The 21209-nt window shown below is 44.8% G+C and overlaps 1 protein-coding gene across 3 annotated transcripts; it reads right to left on the reverse strand.

The window, feature by feature from the left end:
• Positions 1 to 10471: 10471 nt before the first annotated feature.
• On the reverse strand, positions 10472 to 20514 carry LOC109879445 (KAT8 regulatory NSL complex subunit 3-like). 3 transcript variants are annotated; one of them, XM_020471615.2, is made up of 20 exons: positions 20105 to 20514; positions 19335 to 19598; positions 18967 to 19137; positions 18670 to 18760; positions 18323 to 18508; positions 18073 to 18204; positions 17691 to 17807; positions 17477 to 17575; positions 17243 to 17314; positions 16791 to 16865; positions 16486 to 16643; positions 16215 to 16278; positions 15826 to 16014; positions 13667 to 13823; positions 13321 to 13398; positions 12734 to 12910; positions 12412 to 12499; positions 12111 to 12217; positions 11596 to 11702; positions 10472 to 11500 (listed from the first exon to the last, which is right to left on the reverse strand). In XM_020471615.2, exons 2-20 carry the CDS (start codon positions 19538 to 19540, stop codon positions 11264 to 11266), a joined length of 2511 nt encoding a protein of 836 aa, XP_020327204.1. In that variant the 5' UTR covers positions 19541 to 19598; positions 20105 to 20514; the 3' UTR covers positions 10472 to 11263. The 3 variants fall into 3 exon arrangements, with proteins under 3 accessions (XP_020327204.1, XP_020327209.1, XP_020327216.1); XM_020471620.2 differs by lacking the exon at positions 12111 to 12217 and having other exon boundaries at positions 11596 to 11686; positions 20105 to 20387; XM_020471627.2 differs by lacking the exon at positions 12111 to 12217 and having other exon boundaries at positions 10495 to 11500; positions 20105 to 20401.
• Positions 20515 to 21209: the final 695 nt, after the last annotated feature.

Raw genomic sequence — 21209 nt, forward strand, 5'->3', positions numbered from 1 at the left:
AAAGTTACATATAACATTTTGTGTTTCATCATCCCAAATGATCACACCCTCTGCTCCCATAGTCGATATAAAGAAAGGCCAATGGAGATGGATTGACACACACGCACGCACGCTTGCACACACACACTTTTATTCCTGGCTGGCATTGTCATCACTATTCTACTCAGGTGGTTTATAAGTCACACAGTTCATCATGTATTTTGTCTGGTTGTAAAGAAACATTAAGCTGTTTATCAAACAGGCTTCCCCCTACCCCAGACAAGGCAGAACCCTTCCATAGATGTGACTAAGATACCACAGCCTTATTATCACTTGATGAAATCTATTAATCAGATATCAAACTAACTATGCAATCAGAGACAAAAGGAAATATTAATTTAGAAAAATAAAGAGGGAGCTATAACTCATACTGTGTATCATTAAGAATCAGTTAAAACAGTAATGGTTTTTACTGAGTTGAGCGCCACCTGTTGCCAACACATGGAATTATCATATTTTACTTGCAAAGAAAAACACCATTTATTTGTAATCAAAAAGTAAACACGAAGCATGACAAAGATTGATTATTTCATTATTAACTGAATACAAATGACTCGACAGCAAACATGTAAAAGATCAAACATAGGCCATTCCTACCCGTTCCTCTGATCATGATACTGCATAAAATGATCAATTGTGCAAACTCAATGTAGACAATTCAAAGTTTGCAAAAACATGTAGATCAGTCTGCAAAGACAGTTGAGTTAGCGTTTGATTTGTCAGGTGTCTCATCCCAGTGATTTAGGAGTGAACAGGATGGAGCTGTGTTGACTAAATACAAGTGGCATTTTGACACAAAGATCCTGATCAAATGTGGCCTGAATCATTTCTCAGTAAGTGGGGGTCTCACTCAGTAAGCGTGGGAAGCAACCAAGCAAATTTGTCAGTTTTGGAGATGTAAATTACACTACATGGCCAAAAGTATGTGGAAACCCCTTTCAAATGAGTGGATTCGGCTATTTTAGCCACACCCGTTGCTGACAGGTGTTTAAAATCGAGCACACAGACATGCAATCTCCATAGACAATCATTGGCAGTAGAATGGCCCGTACTGAAGAGCTCTTTCAACGTGGCACCATCATAGGATGCCCTGATAGAGCTTCCCCGGTCAACTGTAAGTGATTTTATTGTGAAGTGGAAATGTCTAGAAGCAACAACGGCTCAGACGCGAAGTGGTAGGCCACACAAGCTCATAGAACTGGACCGCCGAGTGCTGAAGAGCATACAAATCGTCTGTCCTCAGTTGCAACACTCACTAAAAAATCTAATCAAATGTTAATTGATCACATACACGTTTAGCAGATGTTATTGCGGGTGTAGCGAAATGCTTGTGTTCCTAGCTCCAACAGTGCAGTAGTATCTATCTAACAATTCAAAACAATACACAAATCTAAAACCGAGTTCCAAACTGCCTCTGGAAGCAACGTCAGCACAAGAACTGTTCATCAGGAGCTTCATGAAATGGGTTTCTATGGCCAAGCAGCTGCACACAAGCCTAAGATCACCATGCACAATGGTAAGTATTGGCTGGAGTCGTGTAAAGTGCACCGTCATTGGACTCTGGAGCAGTGAAAACATGTTCTCTGGAGTAATGAATCATACTTCACCATCTGGCAGTCCGACGGACGAATCTGGGTATGGCGGATGCCAGGAGAATGCTATCTGCCCAAATGCATAGTGACAACTGTAAAGTTTGGTGGAGGAATAATGGTCAGGGGCTGTTTTTCATGGTTCGGGCCCCTTAGTTCCAGTGAAGGGAAATCTTAACGATACAGCATATAATGAAATTCTAGAAGATTCTGTGCTTCCGACTTTGTGGCAAAAGTTTGGGGAAGGCCCTCTCCTGTTTCAGTATTAAAATGCCCCCGTGCACAAAGTGAGGTCCATACAGAAATGCTTGGTCGAGATCGGTGTGGAAGAACTTGACTGGTCTGCACAGAGCCCTGATCTCAACCCCATTGAACACCTTTGGGATGAATTGGAACGTCGACTGCGAGCCAGGCCTAATTGCCAAACATCAGTGCACAACCTCACTAATGCTCTTGTGGCTGAATGGAAACAAGCATTGTCCTGACATCTAGTGGAAAGCCTTCCCAGAAGAGTGGAGGCTGTTATAGCAGCAAAGTGGGAACCAACTCCATATTAATGCCCATGATTTTGGAATGAGATGTTCGACGAGCAGGTGTCCACATACAAAGCTTAATGTAGAAAGTATGTTTGAGACAAACACTTGCAGCCCACATTATAGATGACCCATGTGGCATTGTGGTAGGAGTGAAACATGGATTGCCTGAAGGAATAAATATGACCATGAACTGTGGGGAAGTTAGTCCAACAGCAGGACTTCAGGACTGGCTTACTTATCCCCTGTTTATCACAGACAAAGCTGGGCTTATATAAGAGCGAAAACATACTCTCTCCTCTATATTGTCTGACTGTTACCCATGTGTGTAATGAAGACACAGTGCAGAAGAATAACGTATGAAGATAATGATGTGCTTGTTCAATGCTTCACTACTAGCCAATGATGAGCTATTCAAACTTACATGAAAAGCTCAAAATGATGGTGAACCTCTGTGATAACAATCACGTCCTCTCACCTCGCTCTTGTTCCATTTAAAAGTAAAATGTTTGATCTGTAAATACATATTTACAACACAGGAGTAGTCCACCTATTAATAAATGTGAACAATGTCCCACACATATTTGTGAAACATCTTGCCAGGCCAAAAAGCTTTATATAATTCCTCCCATGAGATAGAGGTCAAATTATAAATTAATTGACCCAACTGGAGTTAAACAAAGTTACAGAACAAAGCATACAGAAAATAATTGTTAGGGCTATCCTTTTCAACGATGCTGAGGATGACAAAATGTGACAAAATACCTTCAATAATGTAAGCCCTCAACTCTCAACATATGGCAGTTGGGTAGATGGAGAATGCCTGTAGCAGAATGGAGACTCATCCACTACACAGCTAGTCATCTCAAACCATGGGGAATTGAATCCTTTACGTAATGTAGTGTTCCTCTGCTGCATTGGGGTGGGAGTAGACGTAAGGGCAGGGGGTACATAAACTAACTCATATCTACATATCTGAATAGTCAGATCATAGCCCCGTTCAGGATGATGGCATCACATTTGGCATCTGGCATGATTCAGTCATCATGATCATCATTAGGTCATCACTGAAAAAGAGGATATACAGTGTACAAAACATTAAGAACACCTGCTCTTTTCGTGATTACTTACAGGCTCTAACCAATGGGTGCGGGAAAAAAAGGTATGTGTGGGTGTGTAGGTAAGTAAAGAAATAAAACATTTGAAAAAAGGGTAGCAAGGCTATATACAGACACCTGTTAGTCAGGCTAATTGAAGAAGTATGTACATGTAGGTATCGTTAAAGTGACTATGCATATATGATGAACAGAGATTAGCAGAGCGTAAAACGAGGGGTTGGCGGGTGGTGGGACCCAATGCAGATAGCCCGAGCAGCCAATGTGTGGGAGCACTGGTTGGTCAGGCCAATTTAGGTAGTATGTACATGAATGTAGAGTTAAAGTGACTATGCATATAAGGTAAACAGAGAGTAGCAGCAGCATGGTAAAATAGGGGTGGGACGTCGACTGCGAGCCAGGAGGCACACAATGCAAATAGTCCGGGTAACCATTTGGTTACCTGTTCAGGAGTCCTATGGCTTGGGGGGTAAAAACTGTCGAGAAGCCTTTTTGTCTTAGACTTGGCACTCCGGTACCGCTTGTCATGTGGTAGTAGAGAGAACAGTCTATGACTGGGGTGGCTGGGGTCTTTGACAATTTTTAGGGCCTTCCTCTGACACCGCCTGGTGTAGAGGTCCTGGATGGCAGGCAGCTTAGCCCCAGTGATGTACTGGGCCATACGCACTACCCTCTGAAGTGCCTTGCGGTCGGAGGTCGAGCAATTGCCGTGCAAGGCAGTGATACAACCGGTCAGGATGCTCTTGATGTTGCAGCTGTAGAACCTTTTGAGGATCTCAGGACCCATGCCAAATCTTTTTAGTTTCCTGAGGGGGAATAGACTTTGTCATGCCCTCTTCACGGCTGTCTTGGTGTGTTTGGACCAATCTAGTTTGTTGTTGATGTGGACACCAAGGAATTTGAAGCTTTCAACCTGCTCCACTACAGCCCCGTCGATGAGAATGGGGACGTGCTCGGTGCTCCTTTTCCTGTAGTCCACAATCATCTCCTTAGTCTTGGTTACGTTGAGAGATAGGTTGTTATTCTGGCGCCACCCGGCTAGGTCTCTGACCTCCTCCCTAGAGACTGTCTCGTCGTTGTCGGTGATCAGGCTGTTGTGTCGTCAGCAAACTTAATGATGGTGTTGGAGTCGTGCCTGGCCATGCAGTCGTGGGTGAACAGGGAGTACAGGAGGGGATTGAGCACGCACCCTGGGAAGCTCCAGTGTTGAGGATCAGCATGGCAGATGTGTTGCTACCTACCCTCACCACCTGGGGGCGGCCTGTCAGGAAGTCCAGGATCCACTTACAAAGGGAGGTGTTTTGTCCCAGGTTCTTTAGCTTGGTGATGAGCTTTGAGGGTACTATGGTGTTGAACGCTGAGCTGTAGTCAATGAACAGCATTCTCATATAGGTGTTCCTTTTGTCCAGGTGGGAAAGGGCAGTGTGGAGTGCAATAGAGATTGCATCATCTGATTTGTTTGGGCGGTATGCAAATTGGAGTGGGTCTAGGGTTTCTAGGATAATGGTGTTGATGTGAGCCATTACCAACCTTTCAAAGCACTTCATGGCTCCAGACGTGAGTGCTACGGGTCTGTAGTCATTTAGGCAGGTTGCCTTTGTGTTCTTGGGCACAGGGACTATGGTGGTCTGCTTGAAACATGTTGGTATTACACTCAATCAGGTACATGTTGAAAATGTCAGTGAAGACACCTGCCAGTTGGTCAGCACATGCCCGGAGCACACTTCCTGGTAATCCGCCTGGCCCCGCAGCCTTGTGTACGTTGACCTGTTTAAAGGTCTTACTCACGTCGGCTACGGAGAGCGTGATCACACAGTCGTCCGGAACAGCTGATGCTCTCATGCATGCCTCAGCGTTGCTTGCCTCGAAGCGAGCATAGAAGTGATTTAGCTCATCTGGTTGGCTCGTGTCACTGGGCAACTCGCGGCTGTGCTTCCTTTGTAGTCTGTAATAGTTTGCAAGCCCTGCCACATCCGACAAGCGCCGGAGCCGGTGTAGTATGATTCAATCTTAGCCCTGTATTGACGCTTTGCCTGTTTGACGGTTCGTCGCAGGGCATAGCGGGATTTCTTGTAAGCTTCCGGGTTAGAGTCCCGCACCTTGAAAGCGGCAGCTCTACCCTTTAGCTCAGTGCGAATGTTGCCTGTAATCCATGGCTTCTGGTTGGGGTATGTACGTACAGTCACTGTGGGGACGACGTCCTCAATGCACTTATTGATAAAGCCAGTGACTGATGTGGTGTATTCCTCAATGTCAACGGAAGAATCCCGGAACATATTCCAGTCTGGAATAGCAAAGTAGTCCTGTAGTTTAGCATCTGCTTCATCTGACCATTTTTTTATAGACCGAGTCACTGGTGCTTCCTGCTTTAATTTTTGCTTGTAAGCAGGAATAGGAGGATAGAGTTGTGGTCGGATTTACCAAATGGAGGGCGAGGGAAAGCTTTGTACGCGCCTCTGTGTGTGGAGTACAGGTGATCTAGATTTTTTTCCCTCTGGTTGCACATTTAACATGTTGATAGAGATTTGGTAGAACTGATTTAAGTTTCCCTGCATTAAAGTCTCCGGCCACCAGGAGCGCCGCCTCTGGGTGAGTGGTTTCCTATTTGCTTATTTCCTTATACAGCTGAGCGGTCTTAGTGCCAGCAACCGTCTGTGGTGGTAAATAAACAGCGACAAAAAAGTATAGCTGAGAACTCTCTAGGCAAGTAGTGTGACCTGCAATTTATCACAATATACTCTACTTCAGGCGAGCAAAATCTAGAGACCTCCTTAGATTTCGTGCACCAGCTGTTGTTTACAAATATGCACAACGGTGTCTAGATTGAATTTGTATTTGTATGATTTGGAACACCATCATTTTTGACTTACTGAGATTTACTGTCAGGGCCCAGGTCTGACAGAATCTGTACAGAAGATCTAGGTGCCCTCCTTGGTTGGGGACAGAAGCACCAGATCATTAGCAAACAGTAGATATTTAACTTCAGATTCTAGTGGGGTGAGGCCGGGTGCTGCAGACTGTTCTAGTGCCGTTGATATACATGTTGAAGACAGTGGGGCTTAAGCTGCATCCCTGTCTCACCCCACGGCCCTGTGGAAAGAATTGTGTGTGTTTTTTGGCAATTTAATCATGTTATTTGGCAATTGTGTACATGGATTTTAAAATGTTGCATGTTTTTCCCCCAACACCCATTCCATCACTTTGTATAGCAGACCCTGAAGCCAAATTGCTTTTTTTATATAAATAAAGCATGAGAAGACTTTTCCTTTGTTTTGGTTTGTTTGTCTGTCAATTAGGGTGTGCAGGGTGAATACATGGTCTGTTGTACGGTAATTTGGTAAAAGGTCAATTTAACATTTGCTCAGTACATTGTTTTCACTGAGGAAATGTACGAGTCTGCTGTTAATGATATTGCAGAAGATTCTCCCAAGTTTGCTGTCGACGCATATCCCACCACAGTTATTGAGGTCAAATTTGTCTCCACTTTTGTTGATTGGGGTGATCAGTTCTTGGGTACAAATATTGGGGAAGATGCCAGAGATTAGGATGCTGTCAAATAGTTTAAGTATAGCCAATTTGTTATCTGCATATTTTATCATTTCATTGAGTATACCATCAACAACACAGGCCTTTTTTGTCACACCCTATTGCCTGCCCCTGTTGGAATATTAAACGATTGTTTATTTGACATGGTTTGCATCTGGGTCTACACAATGTGTAGTCTGTCTTACTGGAGTGTGCTGTTCTATCCTGCCGGTGCAGCGTGTATCCCGCTAGCTGAATATCCATGTCGTCATTCAGCCACGATTCCGTGAAGCATAGGATATTACAGTTTTTGATGTCGCGTTGGTAGGATATTCGTGATCGTACCTTGTCTAGTTTATTGTCCAATGATTGCACGTTGGCGAGTAATAGACGGTAACGGCAGCTTTCCTAGTTGCCTTCTGCGGGTCCGGACGGGGCATCTGGCTCTTCGTCCTCTGCGTGGTTTCCTTTTGCGAATAATTGGGATGTCTGCCCTTTGGGGTGTTTGGAGAATATCGTGTGAGTCCTGCTTGCCGTAAAACGGCAGCCATCTCCTCCGGCGCCATCTCCTTGGCAATGCCAAGTGTGTATCCTGTGTGTATCAAGAACAGTCCACAACCCAAAGGACATCCAGTCAACTTGACAACTGTGGGAAGCATTGGAGTCACCATGGGCCAGCATCCCTGTGGAACTCTTGACACCTTGTAGAGTCCATGCCCTGACAATTTGAGGCTGTTGTGAGGGCAAAAGTGGGTACAACTCAATATTAGGATATGTTTCTAATGTTTGTTCTAATATGTTCCTAACATTTTGTACACTCAGGATATTTGGTAACAAAACATTGTTTTAGAAAATGTGATAAAAGTTAACATGTTTGCGAGGAGACAGACTTTCATATCAGGATGTGTCACGGTCGTCATAAGGAGGAGACCAAGGCGCAGCGTCATAAGCGTACATTCTAATTTATTAAACGAATGCAACACTGAACAAAACTATACAAAATAACAAAACGAACCGTAAAGCAATATGCCTAGTGCGAACAGGCAACTAAACATAGAATAATAACCCACAAAACCAAAATGGAAAATGGCAACCAAAATAGGATCCCCAATCAGAGACAACAATAAACAGCAGTCTCTGATTGGAAACCAATTCAGACCACCATAGACCTACATATACCTAGACATCATCCATAGATATACAGAAAAACCCTAGACAGGACAAAAACACACATACCACCCTCGTCACACCCTGACCTAACCAAAATAATAAAGAAAACAAAGATAACCAAGGTCAGGGCATGACAGTACCCCCCCCCCCCCCCCCCAAAGGTGCGGACTCCCGGCAGCAAATCTAAACCTATATGGGAGGGTCTGGGTAGGCATCTAACCTCTGTGGCGACTCTGGTTCTGGACGCCGCCCCCCTTCTTTACACTGAGTCCGCTCTTGTAGCACTGACCCGTGGACCGTCGCCGGACACCCCGGGCTGGGGACCGTCGCCGGAGGCCCCGGACTGTGGCCCGTCGTCGGAGGCCCCGGACTGTGGCCCGTCGTCGGAGGCCCCGGACTGTGGCCCGTCGGAGGAGGCCCCGGACTGTGGCCCGTCGGAGGAGGCCCCGGACTGTGGCCCGTCGGAGGAGGCCCCGGACTGTGGCCCGTCGGAGGAGGCCCGGACTGTGGCCCGTCGTTGGAGGTTCCAGACTGGAATGGGTACTGTCGCCGGACGCTCTGGACTGCCGAGGCGCACGGTAGGCCTGGTTCCGGCACTGGTGGTACCGGGCTGGGGACACGCACCTCAGGGCGAGTGCGAGGAGCAGGGCGTACTGGACCCTGGAGGCTCACTGGAAGCCTGGTGCGTGGTGTTGGCACTAGTGGTACTGGGCTGGTGACACACACCTCAGGGCGAGTACGGGGAGCAGGCACAGGACGTACTGGACTGTGGAGGCGCACTGGAGGTCTGGAGTGTAGAGCTGACAACCTGTCCTGGCTGGATGTTTATTGTTGCGCTGGCACAGGACGCAGTGGGCTGTGCAGACTCACCGGAGACACAGTACACAGAGCCGGCGCAGGATATCCTGGTCCAAAGAGGTCTACTGGAGACCAGGAGCGCTGAGCCGGCACCCTCCTTCCTGGCTTGATGCCCATTCTAGTCCGGCCAATGCGAGGAGCTGGAATAGAGCGCACCGGGCTAGAATAGCGCACTGTGCGCTCTACCGCATAACACGGTGCCTGACCAGTAACATGCTCCCCACAGTAAGCACGAGGAGTCGGCTCAGGTCTCCGATCTGACTCATGCAATCTCCTCGTGTGCCCCCAAAATTGTTTTTTTGGGGCTGCCTCTCGGGCTTCCGTGCTATCCGTGTACCTTCATATCATCGCTGTTCCTCTATTCTCCTGTATTTATCCTCGTAGTATCACCGTTCCGCTTTCGCTGCCTCTAACTCCTCCTTAGGACGGTGATACTCCCCTGGACACAGTCCTGCTCAATCTAATATCTCCTCCCAGGTCCATTTCCCCATTAAGAGCTGTTCCTCCTTTTCACGCTGCTTGGTCCTGGTTTGGTGGGTTATTCTGTCACGGTAGTCATAAGGAGACCAAGGCGCAGTGTGAAAGGCGTACATTCTAATTTATTAATCGAATGCAACACTGAACAAAACTATACAAAATAACAAAAACGAACCGTGAAGCAATATGACTAGTGTGAACAGGCAACTAAACATAGAATAATAACCCACAAAACCAAAATGGCAACATAAATAGGATCCCCAATCAGAGACAACGATAAACAGCTGTCTCTGATTGGGAACCAATTCAGGCCACCATAGACCTACATACCAAAACCCCATAGATATACAAAAAAACCTAGACAAGACAAAAACACACATACCACCCTCTGACCTAACCAAAATAATAAAGAAAACAAAGATAACTAAGGTCAGGGAGTGACGGGATGTTTGCCACCCACAGCCTAGCCCAGTGCAGTCATTCTGCTGGGCTGTCCTCGCAGTGTCACAATTATATTTTTGGGGGCTCTGCAGCCCTGCTGCCAACACAGAGATGGCATGGGTTACACATCTACTCTGATCTTTTAACTTGATCTTGGTGTCAAGCCTAGTTCAGACAGAATTTTCCCCAGACACAGCAAAGCAGGCAACTTTCCAACTGACATTCCTGAACAGCGAGTATCCAGCAGTGTTAATCCGATGGGGGAAAAATATTTAAATCAGATCAAATATTTCCCAAGGGCGTATTTGGTGTTTGGCTGTATTTTCATGTCTGGCTTGCTTTTCTCAATGACGGGAACAGTCCATGTCAGGAGACACAGTGAGGAAAGATCTCAATTGCATACTCCTCGCATCCTCTCTCCTTCTCAAAACCCATTGGATGAGAAAGCCAGAGGTCCCTGTCCTCAAATGGGTTTTGTGTAGAGGATGCGAGGTGTATGCAATTGAGATCTTCCCGTATATACAGGATTTCTACTGGAGTATGTAAGGATAAAAATAACTTGTTTTAGTCTTAGCGTAAATGATTCATCCAGGTTCGAACTTTACACAGAATTACAAAAATAAGCCTCCAAAGACAACAGCAATCCTGGGGAAGGAGTGGAAGACTTGGATATCTTAACAGCAACATCCATTTCTCCATCAAAAAATAGGAATGAAAACATGGGTTATTTTCCAGTCTTTATTGCAATGATAGAAACAGAAACATATGCCGGATGTGAATATTACTGTCTTCAACTCTTCTACTCCCTCCAAAGTGAGTCTGTGGGTCCTTGTGCGCATCTGGAAGTACGGCTGCTGCTTGCAGGTGATTTAATTAATAATGTAACATGAAGACCATCTTTACCGAGTGGACGTATGTGGTGAAGAAATTCATTCTGAACAGGGCCATTGACATATTCTGTAGTCATGTGACATTTAGTCAAATATTAAAATGGACTCATTTTTGGCCCTCCTGATTCACAATTCTTGTGACATCAATTTTGTATCAAGAGTTCCATGTATTCAATGCAACATCATGCAAATATGAACATGCCATTGACGGATTCTCATGTCAGCATTTTGAACATTTACATTTGACACAGACTTCCATTGATTCAGAAACAATAACTATTAAACTTGACTTCATCAAACTTCTAATTCCAATGTCACATCCCTCCAGATCATGGTATTCATTGATGTTTTCCTTATGGCTCTTTCAAACATGATAATTAGTACAAAAATACATCCCGTACGATACAAATCTATATACTCGATGTTACACAGCTGCAAGTCTGTCTTTTCAAATACTGACAACACCTAGGATCTTCATAGATGACTATCTGCATACACATTACTGATCATGCTGTCCACTATCTGTGTCACCCATCTGTAGTGTGGCCAAAGTGAACTGGCGATAGGGCCCGTCCTGCTATTCTAGCTTTCCCGAAACAAGGGGTTAAGGAGTTAACCCTGGGCATTCAGCGTGGCCGCCTTGGTTTGGCAGTTCGAGACGTACCGGCACTCTGGGTGAAGATGTGTGGCAGGCCGGGGAGGCCACTCGCCGGCTTGGCCAGCCCACCGTTGTTGAGTAGCTGGTGGATGGCAGTTGTCTTGGTCAGCCCTCCAGTGGAGACCACAGGCACTGCCCGGAGCAGAGTGCTGCTGGCAGTATCTATGGAGTTAAGAACCTGACCCTGGGGCTTCCCACCGAGGGCCTAGGGAGAGAGGAGAGGTAGAGCCAGTCAGTAACAATGAGTCAGCACACACAGACACAAGGATACTTTTAGCAGGTTTTTGAGGCTGGGTGTACCTGAATGCTGCCCATGCTAGCTGTTGTGCTGGGCAGGCTAGGGGATTTGGTCACCATCTCCTGTAGACTGAAACTTAGGCCGTGGAGGAGGCTGCTGGCGGAAGGTGCTGCACACAAACACAGCGAGAATGATTCAGCACAGTTCACATTTAGACACAGTCAATACAGGAAGCTCAACAACACAATTGCTGGTGACGACAGTTGAGAACCACCCCTATTTCTCTATTCAAAATAACGACCTTGAAAAAACAACCAGAGACATTGCAAGGGTAACGCAAAAAGTAATCAATAACATTGTTTGCTCAGATCGGTTCTCGTGAAGTGCTCAAAGTCATGACATAAAACTCCACTTTAGTTCCATTCTTTTTACATTGATTCTCTGTTCCTCTGCATTGCAACTAACAAATCTGTGAAAATATACTGTACAACATATTTGGTTGTAGTTCACAGTGTTCTGTGAGATAGATCTGCTGCAGTGCCGAGTTAAGACAGTTGTGCAGGCAGGTAGGAGATACCTTGGGCAGTAGCAGGAGCTTGCGCCTGGAAATGTGAGGAGGACCCTGACACCATGCAACTCTGCAGATTGTGGAAAGAGCTAGACACCCCTGTCAGACTACCAGACCTGCATTAACACACACAATCAATCTACTCAAAGTTGCTCTGATAAACAGAGCTGCTGTGATAGCTACCCTCCCCATAGTTTATTTTCTATACAATAACTTCCAACCAGTCCAGAACTCAATCCGTTTGCAGCACACACCGCTGCCCAACGGGCTAGAGTTTGGAAAGTTGGAGATCATGGTGTGTCAGGCCTACCGCTGGGCTGTGAGTAGTCTGGAGACTTCCTTGGCTCCAGATACAGTCTGTCCCACAGTCACATTCAGGGGCTTCCCAGAGGGTCCCACTGCATTGGAAAACAGACAATGAAGAGAATAAGCCAAATCTGATTGGACAACGCCACAATGACATTGACAATGGTTTCTAATGAGTTTTGAAATGGTGGAAATGAATATGAATATGATCCATATAAGCCCTACAAATATTTAAATTAACTTGGAAACTATTTCTAATTTTTCTTTACTGAATCATTCATTTAGAGGAGCAGAAAACTGCCCACACTTAAATCTGAGCCAGTTACCTTCCTGTGCTGCAGAGCTGACAGCAACCCCTGCTGACTCTCCATGCAGGATGGTCACCTTGATCTTGGCTCTCTTTGAGGCCTTGGTGGGAGTGGGGCTGGGCGTCTGCCTTCTCTTCAGATGGGCCATCAGCTCATCTCTCTCCAGGCTCTCAGTCTGCTCACTGGATACAGGCACTGAGACACAGACAGACATCACTGACTGGGATATACAAACCAGACCACTTCAACCCTGATAAAAATGCTCAAAATTGTTATATGACCCTATAAAAAATGTACATCAATTATCTGGTAACCTAACGTAGAAGGCGTAAAATAAACATCTAAAACTAGTTCCCCTACATACTGGTCTTGACGAGAAAGAATCTAAGTAAAAATGGAAGGGTCTCTTCTGCATTGTTCAACAAGTCCAGTAAATGTTCAGATGGAGTGTCGCCTTGTTAACGTCCAAAAGTAGAAGTCGCGTCATAACCGGAAAAAACCCCGGAACATCCGGTAGTTGGGAACTCGGCAGCTAATGATTAGAAGCTAATGATCTGGCAGTAAGAGGGAGATGGCAGACAGAAGAGAAAAGAGGAGATACTTACCAAAGACACAGGAGGGAGCACCAGGGGGCAGATTTTTCCTCACAAGCATGTTTTGTTTCATAAAAGCAGCAAACTGGGCTGGAATGAATTAAAAGGGATGAAAAAAAAAGGGATGAAAAGATATCCGTTACGTTCCATTGTGCCCTTCTGTTGTCGTGACTGCTCTAACAAGATTCATGTCGAAGAAAACTATTTTCACCATTCAATATTTCATTCACATTTTCCAAAGCCCACATTGGCAATGGAGGGGACTGACTCATTAGAACAAACGCACACAAACAAATGTGTCAAATGTGAGAGCTGTGTGTGTGTGTGTGTGTTCATACACGCAAGTAAGCCCACAAACCTTGTGCCTGCTTGTGTGTGAGCACCGTCCCAGACCGCTGCATATGGGTCTTGAGGAGTTGTGTGGCGGTGATCAGGCTGGACTTCTGTGCCGGGGACAGTCCCGAGGTCTTTGGCTTGGGGCTGGAGGTGGGACTGCTGCAAACACTGGACATGTCCTGAGGACACAACCAGAAAACACGGTTAATCAAATGATCAGCAATGTAGACTGAGTGTACAAAACATTAGGAACACCTGCTCTTTCAATGACAGTCTGATCAGGTGAAAGATATGATCCCTTTTTGATGTCACTTGTTAACCCCCTAAGGTCAATGTCTGCACCCTGTGGAAATCGAATTAGCATAATAATACAAAATCCCCATAAGAATCTGTCAGCCTAAAATAGAGATGTTTCTTTTATTTGGATGCCGTCTCAAGCCATCCAACACAATCAATCACTCAATTCATGCAAATATGTACAAAAAGTATTTCAGCAGATTTTGTGCGTTTGTGTGCGAAAAGACCCCCCAAAATTAGCGACTTCATTCGTAGGAAAATATTTTTTTTGTGGGCAAACTTCGGAAAAATCTTTTGAAAGTTAGAGCAATGCATGATGGGCAATGATGTTATACACTGACTTTTCTTTGACCCACAGTTATTTATATAATAAAACAATTAAGTGATAACGACCCTTCGGTAAGTATTCAGACCCTTTGGCTTTGTTCATATTTAGTTTCGTTACAGCTTTGTTCTAAAATGTATTACATTGTTTTTCCGCCCCTCAATCTACACACAATACCCCATAATGAGAAAGCAAAAACAGGTTAAGACGTTTTTGCTAATTTATAAAGAATAAAACAGAAATATCAAATTTACATAAGTATTCAGACCCTTTACTCAGTACTTTGTTAAAGCACAATCTTTGCACACCTGTATTTGGGGAGTTTATCCCATTCTCTGCAGATCCTCAAGCTCTATCAGATTGGATGGGGAGGCCAAAGAGTTCAATCTTGTTTTCATCAAACCAGAGAATCCTGCTTCTTTAGCTGTCTTTTGGCAAACTCCAAGCGGGCTGTCATGTCTTTTACTGAAGAGTGGCTTCTGTCTGGTCATTCTACCACAAAGGCCTGATTGGTGGAGTGCTGCAGAGATGGTTGTACTTCTGGATCGTTCTCCCATCTCCACAGAGGAACTCTGGAGCTCTGTCAAAGTGACCATCGGGGTTCTTGGTCACCTCCCTGACCAAGGCCCTTCTGTTCTTGGTCACCTCCCTGACCAAGGCCCTTCTCCCCCGATTGCTGAGTTTGGCCAGGTGGCCAGCTCTAGGAAGAGTCTTGGTGGTTCCAAACTTATTCCATTTAACAATGGAGGCCACTGTGTTCTTGGAGACCTTCAATGCTACAGAATTTTTTTAGTACCCTTCTCCAGATCTGTGGCTCGACACAATCCTGTTTCAGAGCTCTATGGAAAATTCCTTCTACCTCATGGCTTGGTTTTTCTCTGGCATGCACTGTCAACTATGGGACCTTATATACACAGGTGTGTGCCTTTCCAAATCACGTCCAATCAAGTCTCATAGCAAAGGGTCTGAATACTAATGTAAATAAGGTATCTGTTGTTGTTTTTTAATACATTTGCAAAAAAATGTAAAACCTGTTTTTTCTTTGTCATTATGGGGTATTGTGTGTAGATTTATGAGTTTTTATTTTAATTTTATACATTTTAGAATAAAGCTGTAATATAACAAAATATGGAAAAAGTAATGGTGTCTGAATACTTTCGAAAGGCACTGTATGTGCCATCCAGAGGATGAATGGGCAAGACAATATATATAAGTGCCTTTGAACAGGGTATGGTGGTAGGTGCCAGGCACCAGTTGGAGTGTGTCAAGAATGGCAATGGTGCAGAGTTTCACGCCCAACAGTTTCCCGTGTGTATCAAGAATGGCCCACCACCCAAAGGACATCCAGCTAACTTAACACAGCTGTGGGAAGCTTTGGAGTCAAGATGGGCTAGCATCCCTGTGGAACGCTTTCGACACCTTCTAGAGTCCATGCCCCGGCGGACTTAGGCTGTTCTGAGAGCAAAAGGTGTTCCTAATGTTTTGTACAGTCAGTGTATATAATTCCTAGCATTTCCTTGTTAGTTTTCCTAAGCGTGACTGAGTGATGCAGGATGTACCTCGGAGCCTGAGGGGGAGATAGGTACTCTGAGGGCAGGGGAAGAGGGGCGGGCCCTCTCTAGGTCAAAGGGTAACTCCCGCCAGGGCTGCTTCTTCTTCTCTGTGTCCAGGTCCCTCAGCTCTCCGGAGCTGTGGCCGTGGCTCTCCGCCCGCTCCAGCACTCCCGACAGAAAGTCTGCTATCTCATCCTACACATGAGAGACAACAGGCATATATCTGCATCAAACGCATTTCACTGACACTATATGTGAAGAGTTTGATGGCCATGGTTTTCATTCTCAAAATTCTTTCGAGAGTTTTCGTAGAAACTCCTGCACTTAGCCAAACATTGTCTGGATAAAACAAACATGGTTCCTTTCCAAGACAAGGACAAGAAAAATGGACCAACCTGAATGCAGCGATCCACCATGGTCTGTGTCAATCCCTCTGATTTGATCTTTGTTGAGTTGATTCTGAGGAAAGACACCATTTAATCATGACTGAGAAATAAACTGAAATGTCCTCAAATTCTTCAATTGAATAGCCATGCAGAAAATGACTGTGAGCAATCACCAAGTATAAAATTGCTTTTTTAAATTCCAATGTCTTCATATATATTTCAATAGCGTGTGAAGACCACTAACCCTCCTCAGAGTAAACACAGGGTAGGCTTAACCCACCTGAGGTTGTCTTCAGCTCCCCCCACCACCACCATGCTGTTGTCGACTCTGAGTTTCTCTCGGAACTCCTCCATGGCCTCTGTGCCACACTGCAGAGCGTTCTGACCAACCACAAACAGCACTGGGGTCTTCATGTCCAGTAAGGGGTCGTCCACATCCTGCCAGTCAACAATACAAATACAGTCAATACAAGTCTATGACTCACATCCCTGACCCGTGAAAGAATGTTGAAACTGTAAGACAAGTAGAAGCATCATATCCTAATGTCTCCACAAGGCAGAAAACTTTTGAGCATATTTCCTTACCCCTCTTGCCCCATTGATTGTTAGCAGAGGAAAGCCAAGACACACCACAGCGGTCAGGTACTCCATGAGGGAGACCTGGGAGAGGACAACCACGTCAATATGTGCACCAATGTCACATCCACCCATCACACACGTCAAACCGTGGATTGGTTTTCAATAACCAACAGATGTATATCTTTCTGAGCATCACAGAGAATTCTCTTAGAAAATGTGGACACCATATATACTGAACAAAAATATAAACGCAACATGTAAAGTGTTTGTCCCATGTCTATGCCCTCCCAGGCCCACCCATGGCTGCGACCCTGCACAGTCATGTGAAATTCATAGATTAGGGTCTCATTTCTTATTGACTGATTTCCTGATATGAACTATAACTCCTTGAAATAGTTGCATGTTGCGTTTATATGTGTTCAGTATAGACAGAGACAGCATTCATAAAGCAGCCTTACGTGACAGGCGATGAGAGCTCCCACATTCCAGCCAACCAAGATAATGGGTTTGTGAGGGAAGTGACTGTGGACCTGGTGCATAAATGCATTGAAAAGCAAATGAATAGAAGCAAATTGAAGACAGATCAGTCTGGTACATAGTATTCAAACAACAATCTCAATTAGCAGCAACGGTCAAATCCATTAGGAACATTAATCTGGATACACAACTTCAGATTCATAGAACAGCCTTACCTCCATGACTTTGGCCCTGACTGTGGCCAACATGTGCTCCAGACACTGAGCGATACCCACATTGGCTCCACTGTTTACATGGGTACTTACTGGGATGACCTGGGATAGACACATTATACAGTAAGTAATTCAATTACTTTCCCAAAAGCCTATTGGGTGTGAATAAAACACAAAGACGCAGTCACACTTGAGTATGAATAGAGTAGATATATACCTTTCCCAAGCAGGAGAGTTGTGACTGCCAAAATCTAAATCGGCGCGGGGTAGAAAGAGCAGGATTGGTGGGACCTGATGGTACAATTAAGATGAGTGGGGAGCCAGGAAGCTTGCTCTGCAATACAAACAAGCACAAAGATATGGAAATGTAATCAAAGTAGTGCAAGTCAAAACAGTGGTCAAAGTAAGACAGTTAGCCGTATAAAACAGCATAAAGATGAAACTACTAAGAGCTTTCTCTTACTGCCACAACTATCACTTTCATCCCTATCATAATTTGGAATGTGTGTTTGTTTCCATTGTCCTATTCATTCTTTGACTGCAGTGAATTCTGATTGCTCCCAGCACCACTGACAGGGATATCAGCATTAGAGACGTACCGGTTTGTTGTGAGACAGAACGCCCACGGCTGGATCCCACGGCCTCTTCAGGAGCAGAGAGAGGGCTTCTGCACCAGCCGCTCCAGTCTTTACTGACGACGTCAGCAGCATTCTGTCAATCAGCAAGGGCAACTGCACAGACAGAGAGGAATGGTGAATCACCCTGATAGAATGTATCCCTCTATATAAGAATGCATGTGTCATAACATCAAAGTGTAATCACATTTTGAGAGAGAGAGAGAATGAGTACCTTGCTCTTGAGTGTCTGCAGTACGTCCAGGTAAGCAGCCAGCATGGCCAGACTGAGAGACTCTATCAGGGTGCTGTGTAGCCACTGGGTCAGTTTGGTGTCCCAGTTGACACTGGCCAGTGCATGGCGCACCTTCCGGGCACATTTGTCCACAGCAATCCTGCGCAATACTGGCTCATTGGAGGCCTACGAGTCAGAAGGGTGGTGAGATGGTGAGACAACAGGGACAGGAACTTTGATAGTCATTCAAACTGAATCATGTCAACGCAATATTTTCGTGTTGAATCACATTTGAAACAAAATACGCACCACATACAAAAGCATTTAGCTGGTGTTTATGAACTCACATTTTCATTGGCAAGCCGGGCCAGTCGTTCAGCTTGCAGAGCTTTCAGCAGCTTATTAAATAATTTGTTTTGAGTGACCGACCATCCAGCCCTGTAATACAAGCAGTGTGTACCAGTATTGAAGTGTGAAGATGATCACTATTTGAAATGGAGATTGAGAGACATTAATAATTTAGGAAAAAAGTGTATACAAGAGCTGAGCAAACAAGGTAACTGCACCACAGAAGTCCGAAATAATGTATATTTTGAAAATCTCTATAGGGTTATTCAAAGGGATGTTGGGTAGAGGCCACTCACTTGTTGATGCGTTCGTCCCAGTCATCAGGGGGTGGGGGACCATCGGCAACTGTGCGAGCAAATAAAACATGTCGCTCACACTCCTTCATAACACTGCGTGCTTTCTGGTTGTCATAGAGTCGGATAGGTGTAGGCGTGACAGATTCCACATCTATTGACAGATCTGATTCCCTGCAAAAGACACAAACATACTACAGTCAATGATGTTATCCAGTTTTAGCAGTCACTTAATTATTGCCTTGATAAAGTTACAAAATGAAATTTGTTCTGAGGCAGAAAGATAGACATGTCTTCAGTGTTGTCATATGTGTGCATAAAATAATTTGGGCATTGAGTCATTAGTGAGGATTATGAAGGTTGACACTCACGGAGTGGCATCAGGTTGGCGACGGGGTGTGACGAACAGCATGCGCGTGGGCCGGGCACTGCTGGCGTCCGGGTGGGCATTCCATGGCTTGGCATAGCTGTGGTCCAATAACACCAAGTCCTGCTCACGCTCATGAACAGACAACTGGAACAGCAAGGATGTACCCATCCTCTGCGCTGAAGTCTGGAAGTCCCCACTACAGTACATCCTCTACTGAGACCCCAAGGCTCTACAGCTCTGAGAGAGTGGTCCTTTCAACCCAAGCCTGAAGGGGGAGGAACCATGATCAATATCATATACGTCAAAACATAATGGGACATCACGTCATGTGAGTTGGACCACTCATCTTTAACCCACAGCTGGTTCGTTACAAGCACCCTTCTTATGCATTGGCTTAATAACCAACTTTGTAACGCTAGCTAGCTGGCTAACGGCATTATTTAGATTCTTTAGAGATGTTCTCATAATGTTGATAGCAAGCAACATGCGTTTGCTTCATGCATGGCGGAGAGCGATCTGTGCGTTGTTGACGTTACTTTATTATGTAGCTGGCTAACTTGCTAACGTAAGCTAGCTACATGCCTAGACAGATGCGCTAACGCCAACTAGCTAGTTAGCTACCTAACACGAAATATGCATTACACTAACGTTAGCTTACAGAAGGGGTAACTAACAATCATACCGGGCATTACAACGTGGCTACGTAGCTAGCTAACTTGGCGTGCATAGTAGCATTAAAGCTAGCACGCGCTAGTCGTATTGGCTACTCACCTTTTCATACTACTACCATTGATAGCATTATGTGATTGCAATCGAAATCTAATTAAGTCCAAATTCAATAAAATATAAACGTCAAAATCTAAATTCCGTGTAAATTGTCACATTTAAGAAGGACTACTCCGCCTCGGGTTTATATAAATCATTGATTATAGCCGACTTCCTTTTGTTTTGAGTGGGCGCGTGCCACTGTCAGTACACGGATGTAAAACACCGCCTGGGTAGCTATTTCCTACGGGCGGTGCATGTACTGGGGCCTTGGCCAGCGCCTGCTCTGAACCCTGAAAAGCAGTGGCTCTATGTTAACCAGATGTTAAAGAATTTATTAAAAATCTACTCAGTACACAATTGTCAGCAAATGAAATAAAAACTGCATGGTGGATTTCCGTACGACGTTTACCAGTGCGTTCCGTAGTAAAAGTGGAGCTGTTTTGTACATTTTGTCCTATACCTAATTGTCATGATGAGAGTTTAGAACACATTTTATGGAACTGCTACTACACACTGTAAACCATGTTATGTAATAATGTATCCATGTATTGATGTGAAAGCTGATTTGTATTTATATGAACTATTATGATTGTAAAATGTGAAAACAGTCAAAAAATACGATTTTTAAACCAAAGCCCCTTACCCTAATTCAAACCCTGGTGTTTTAGGTCCCCACAAGGATAGAAGATCCTTAGAAGATATATTTAGAGGTTACTCATAAGTGGATGGTATTGTTAAGATGCACTTGTAATTGTACTTTTTAGGATAATATCAACATTCTGAATTCAACATGTGGTTAATAGCTAGCTAAGGTATTAGCAGGCTATTGTATGTGTGAACGATGGCTAGCTCCTCGAAAGATCCCAGTCCCTCCTATTGTGCATCTGTTGTAGAAAGAGGCGACGATTCTCAGAACAGATGTGCTCTACAAATGTTTTATTTCCTTTTGGATGCAGATGCAGGATGCAGAGAGTCAGTTCTGCTTGATTAAAACTACCTGATCTCCAAAATCCATGTTTATAGTCTCTATCAACCACACACAACGCAGAGTTACAGCGGTGCAGTATAGCACCGGCTACACTGGCAATGGATCATGCCTAAAAAGACA

The sequence above is a fragment of the Oncorhynchus kisutch genome, linkage group LG3 (assembly GCF_002021735.2).
Source record: "Oncorhynchus kisutch isolate 150728-3 linkage group LG3, Okis_V2, whole genome shotgun sequence".
In the NCBI taxonomy this organism is placed as follows: Eukaryota; Metazoa; Chordata; class Actinopteri; order Salmoniformes; family Salmonidae; genus Oncorhynchus; species Oncorhynchus kisutch.

Coding starts and splice junctions, on each gene's coding strand:
- LOC109879445 (XM_020471615.2), bottom strand. CDS start 19,540: ATGTACTGTAGTGGGGACTTCCAGACTTCAGCGCAGAGGATGGGTACA. Junction 18,509..18,669: donor CCCGGCTTGCCAATGAAAAT/GTGAGTTCATAA, acceptor TCTGACTCGTAG/GCCTCCAATGAGCCAGTATT. Junction 16,279..16,485: donor GGAGCTGAAGACAACCTCAG/GTGGGTTAAGCC, acceptor GTCTTTCCTCAG/AATCAACTCAACAAAGATCA.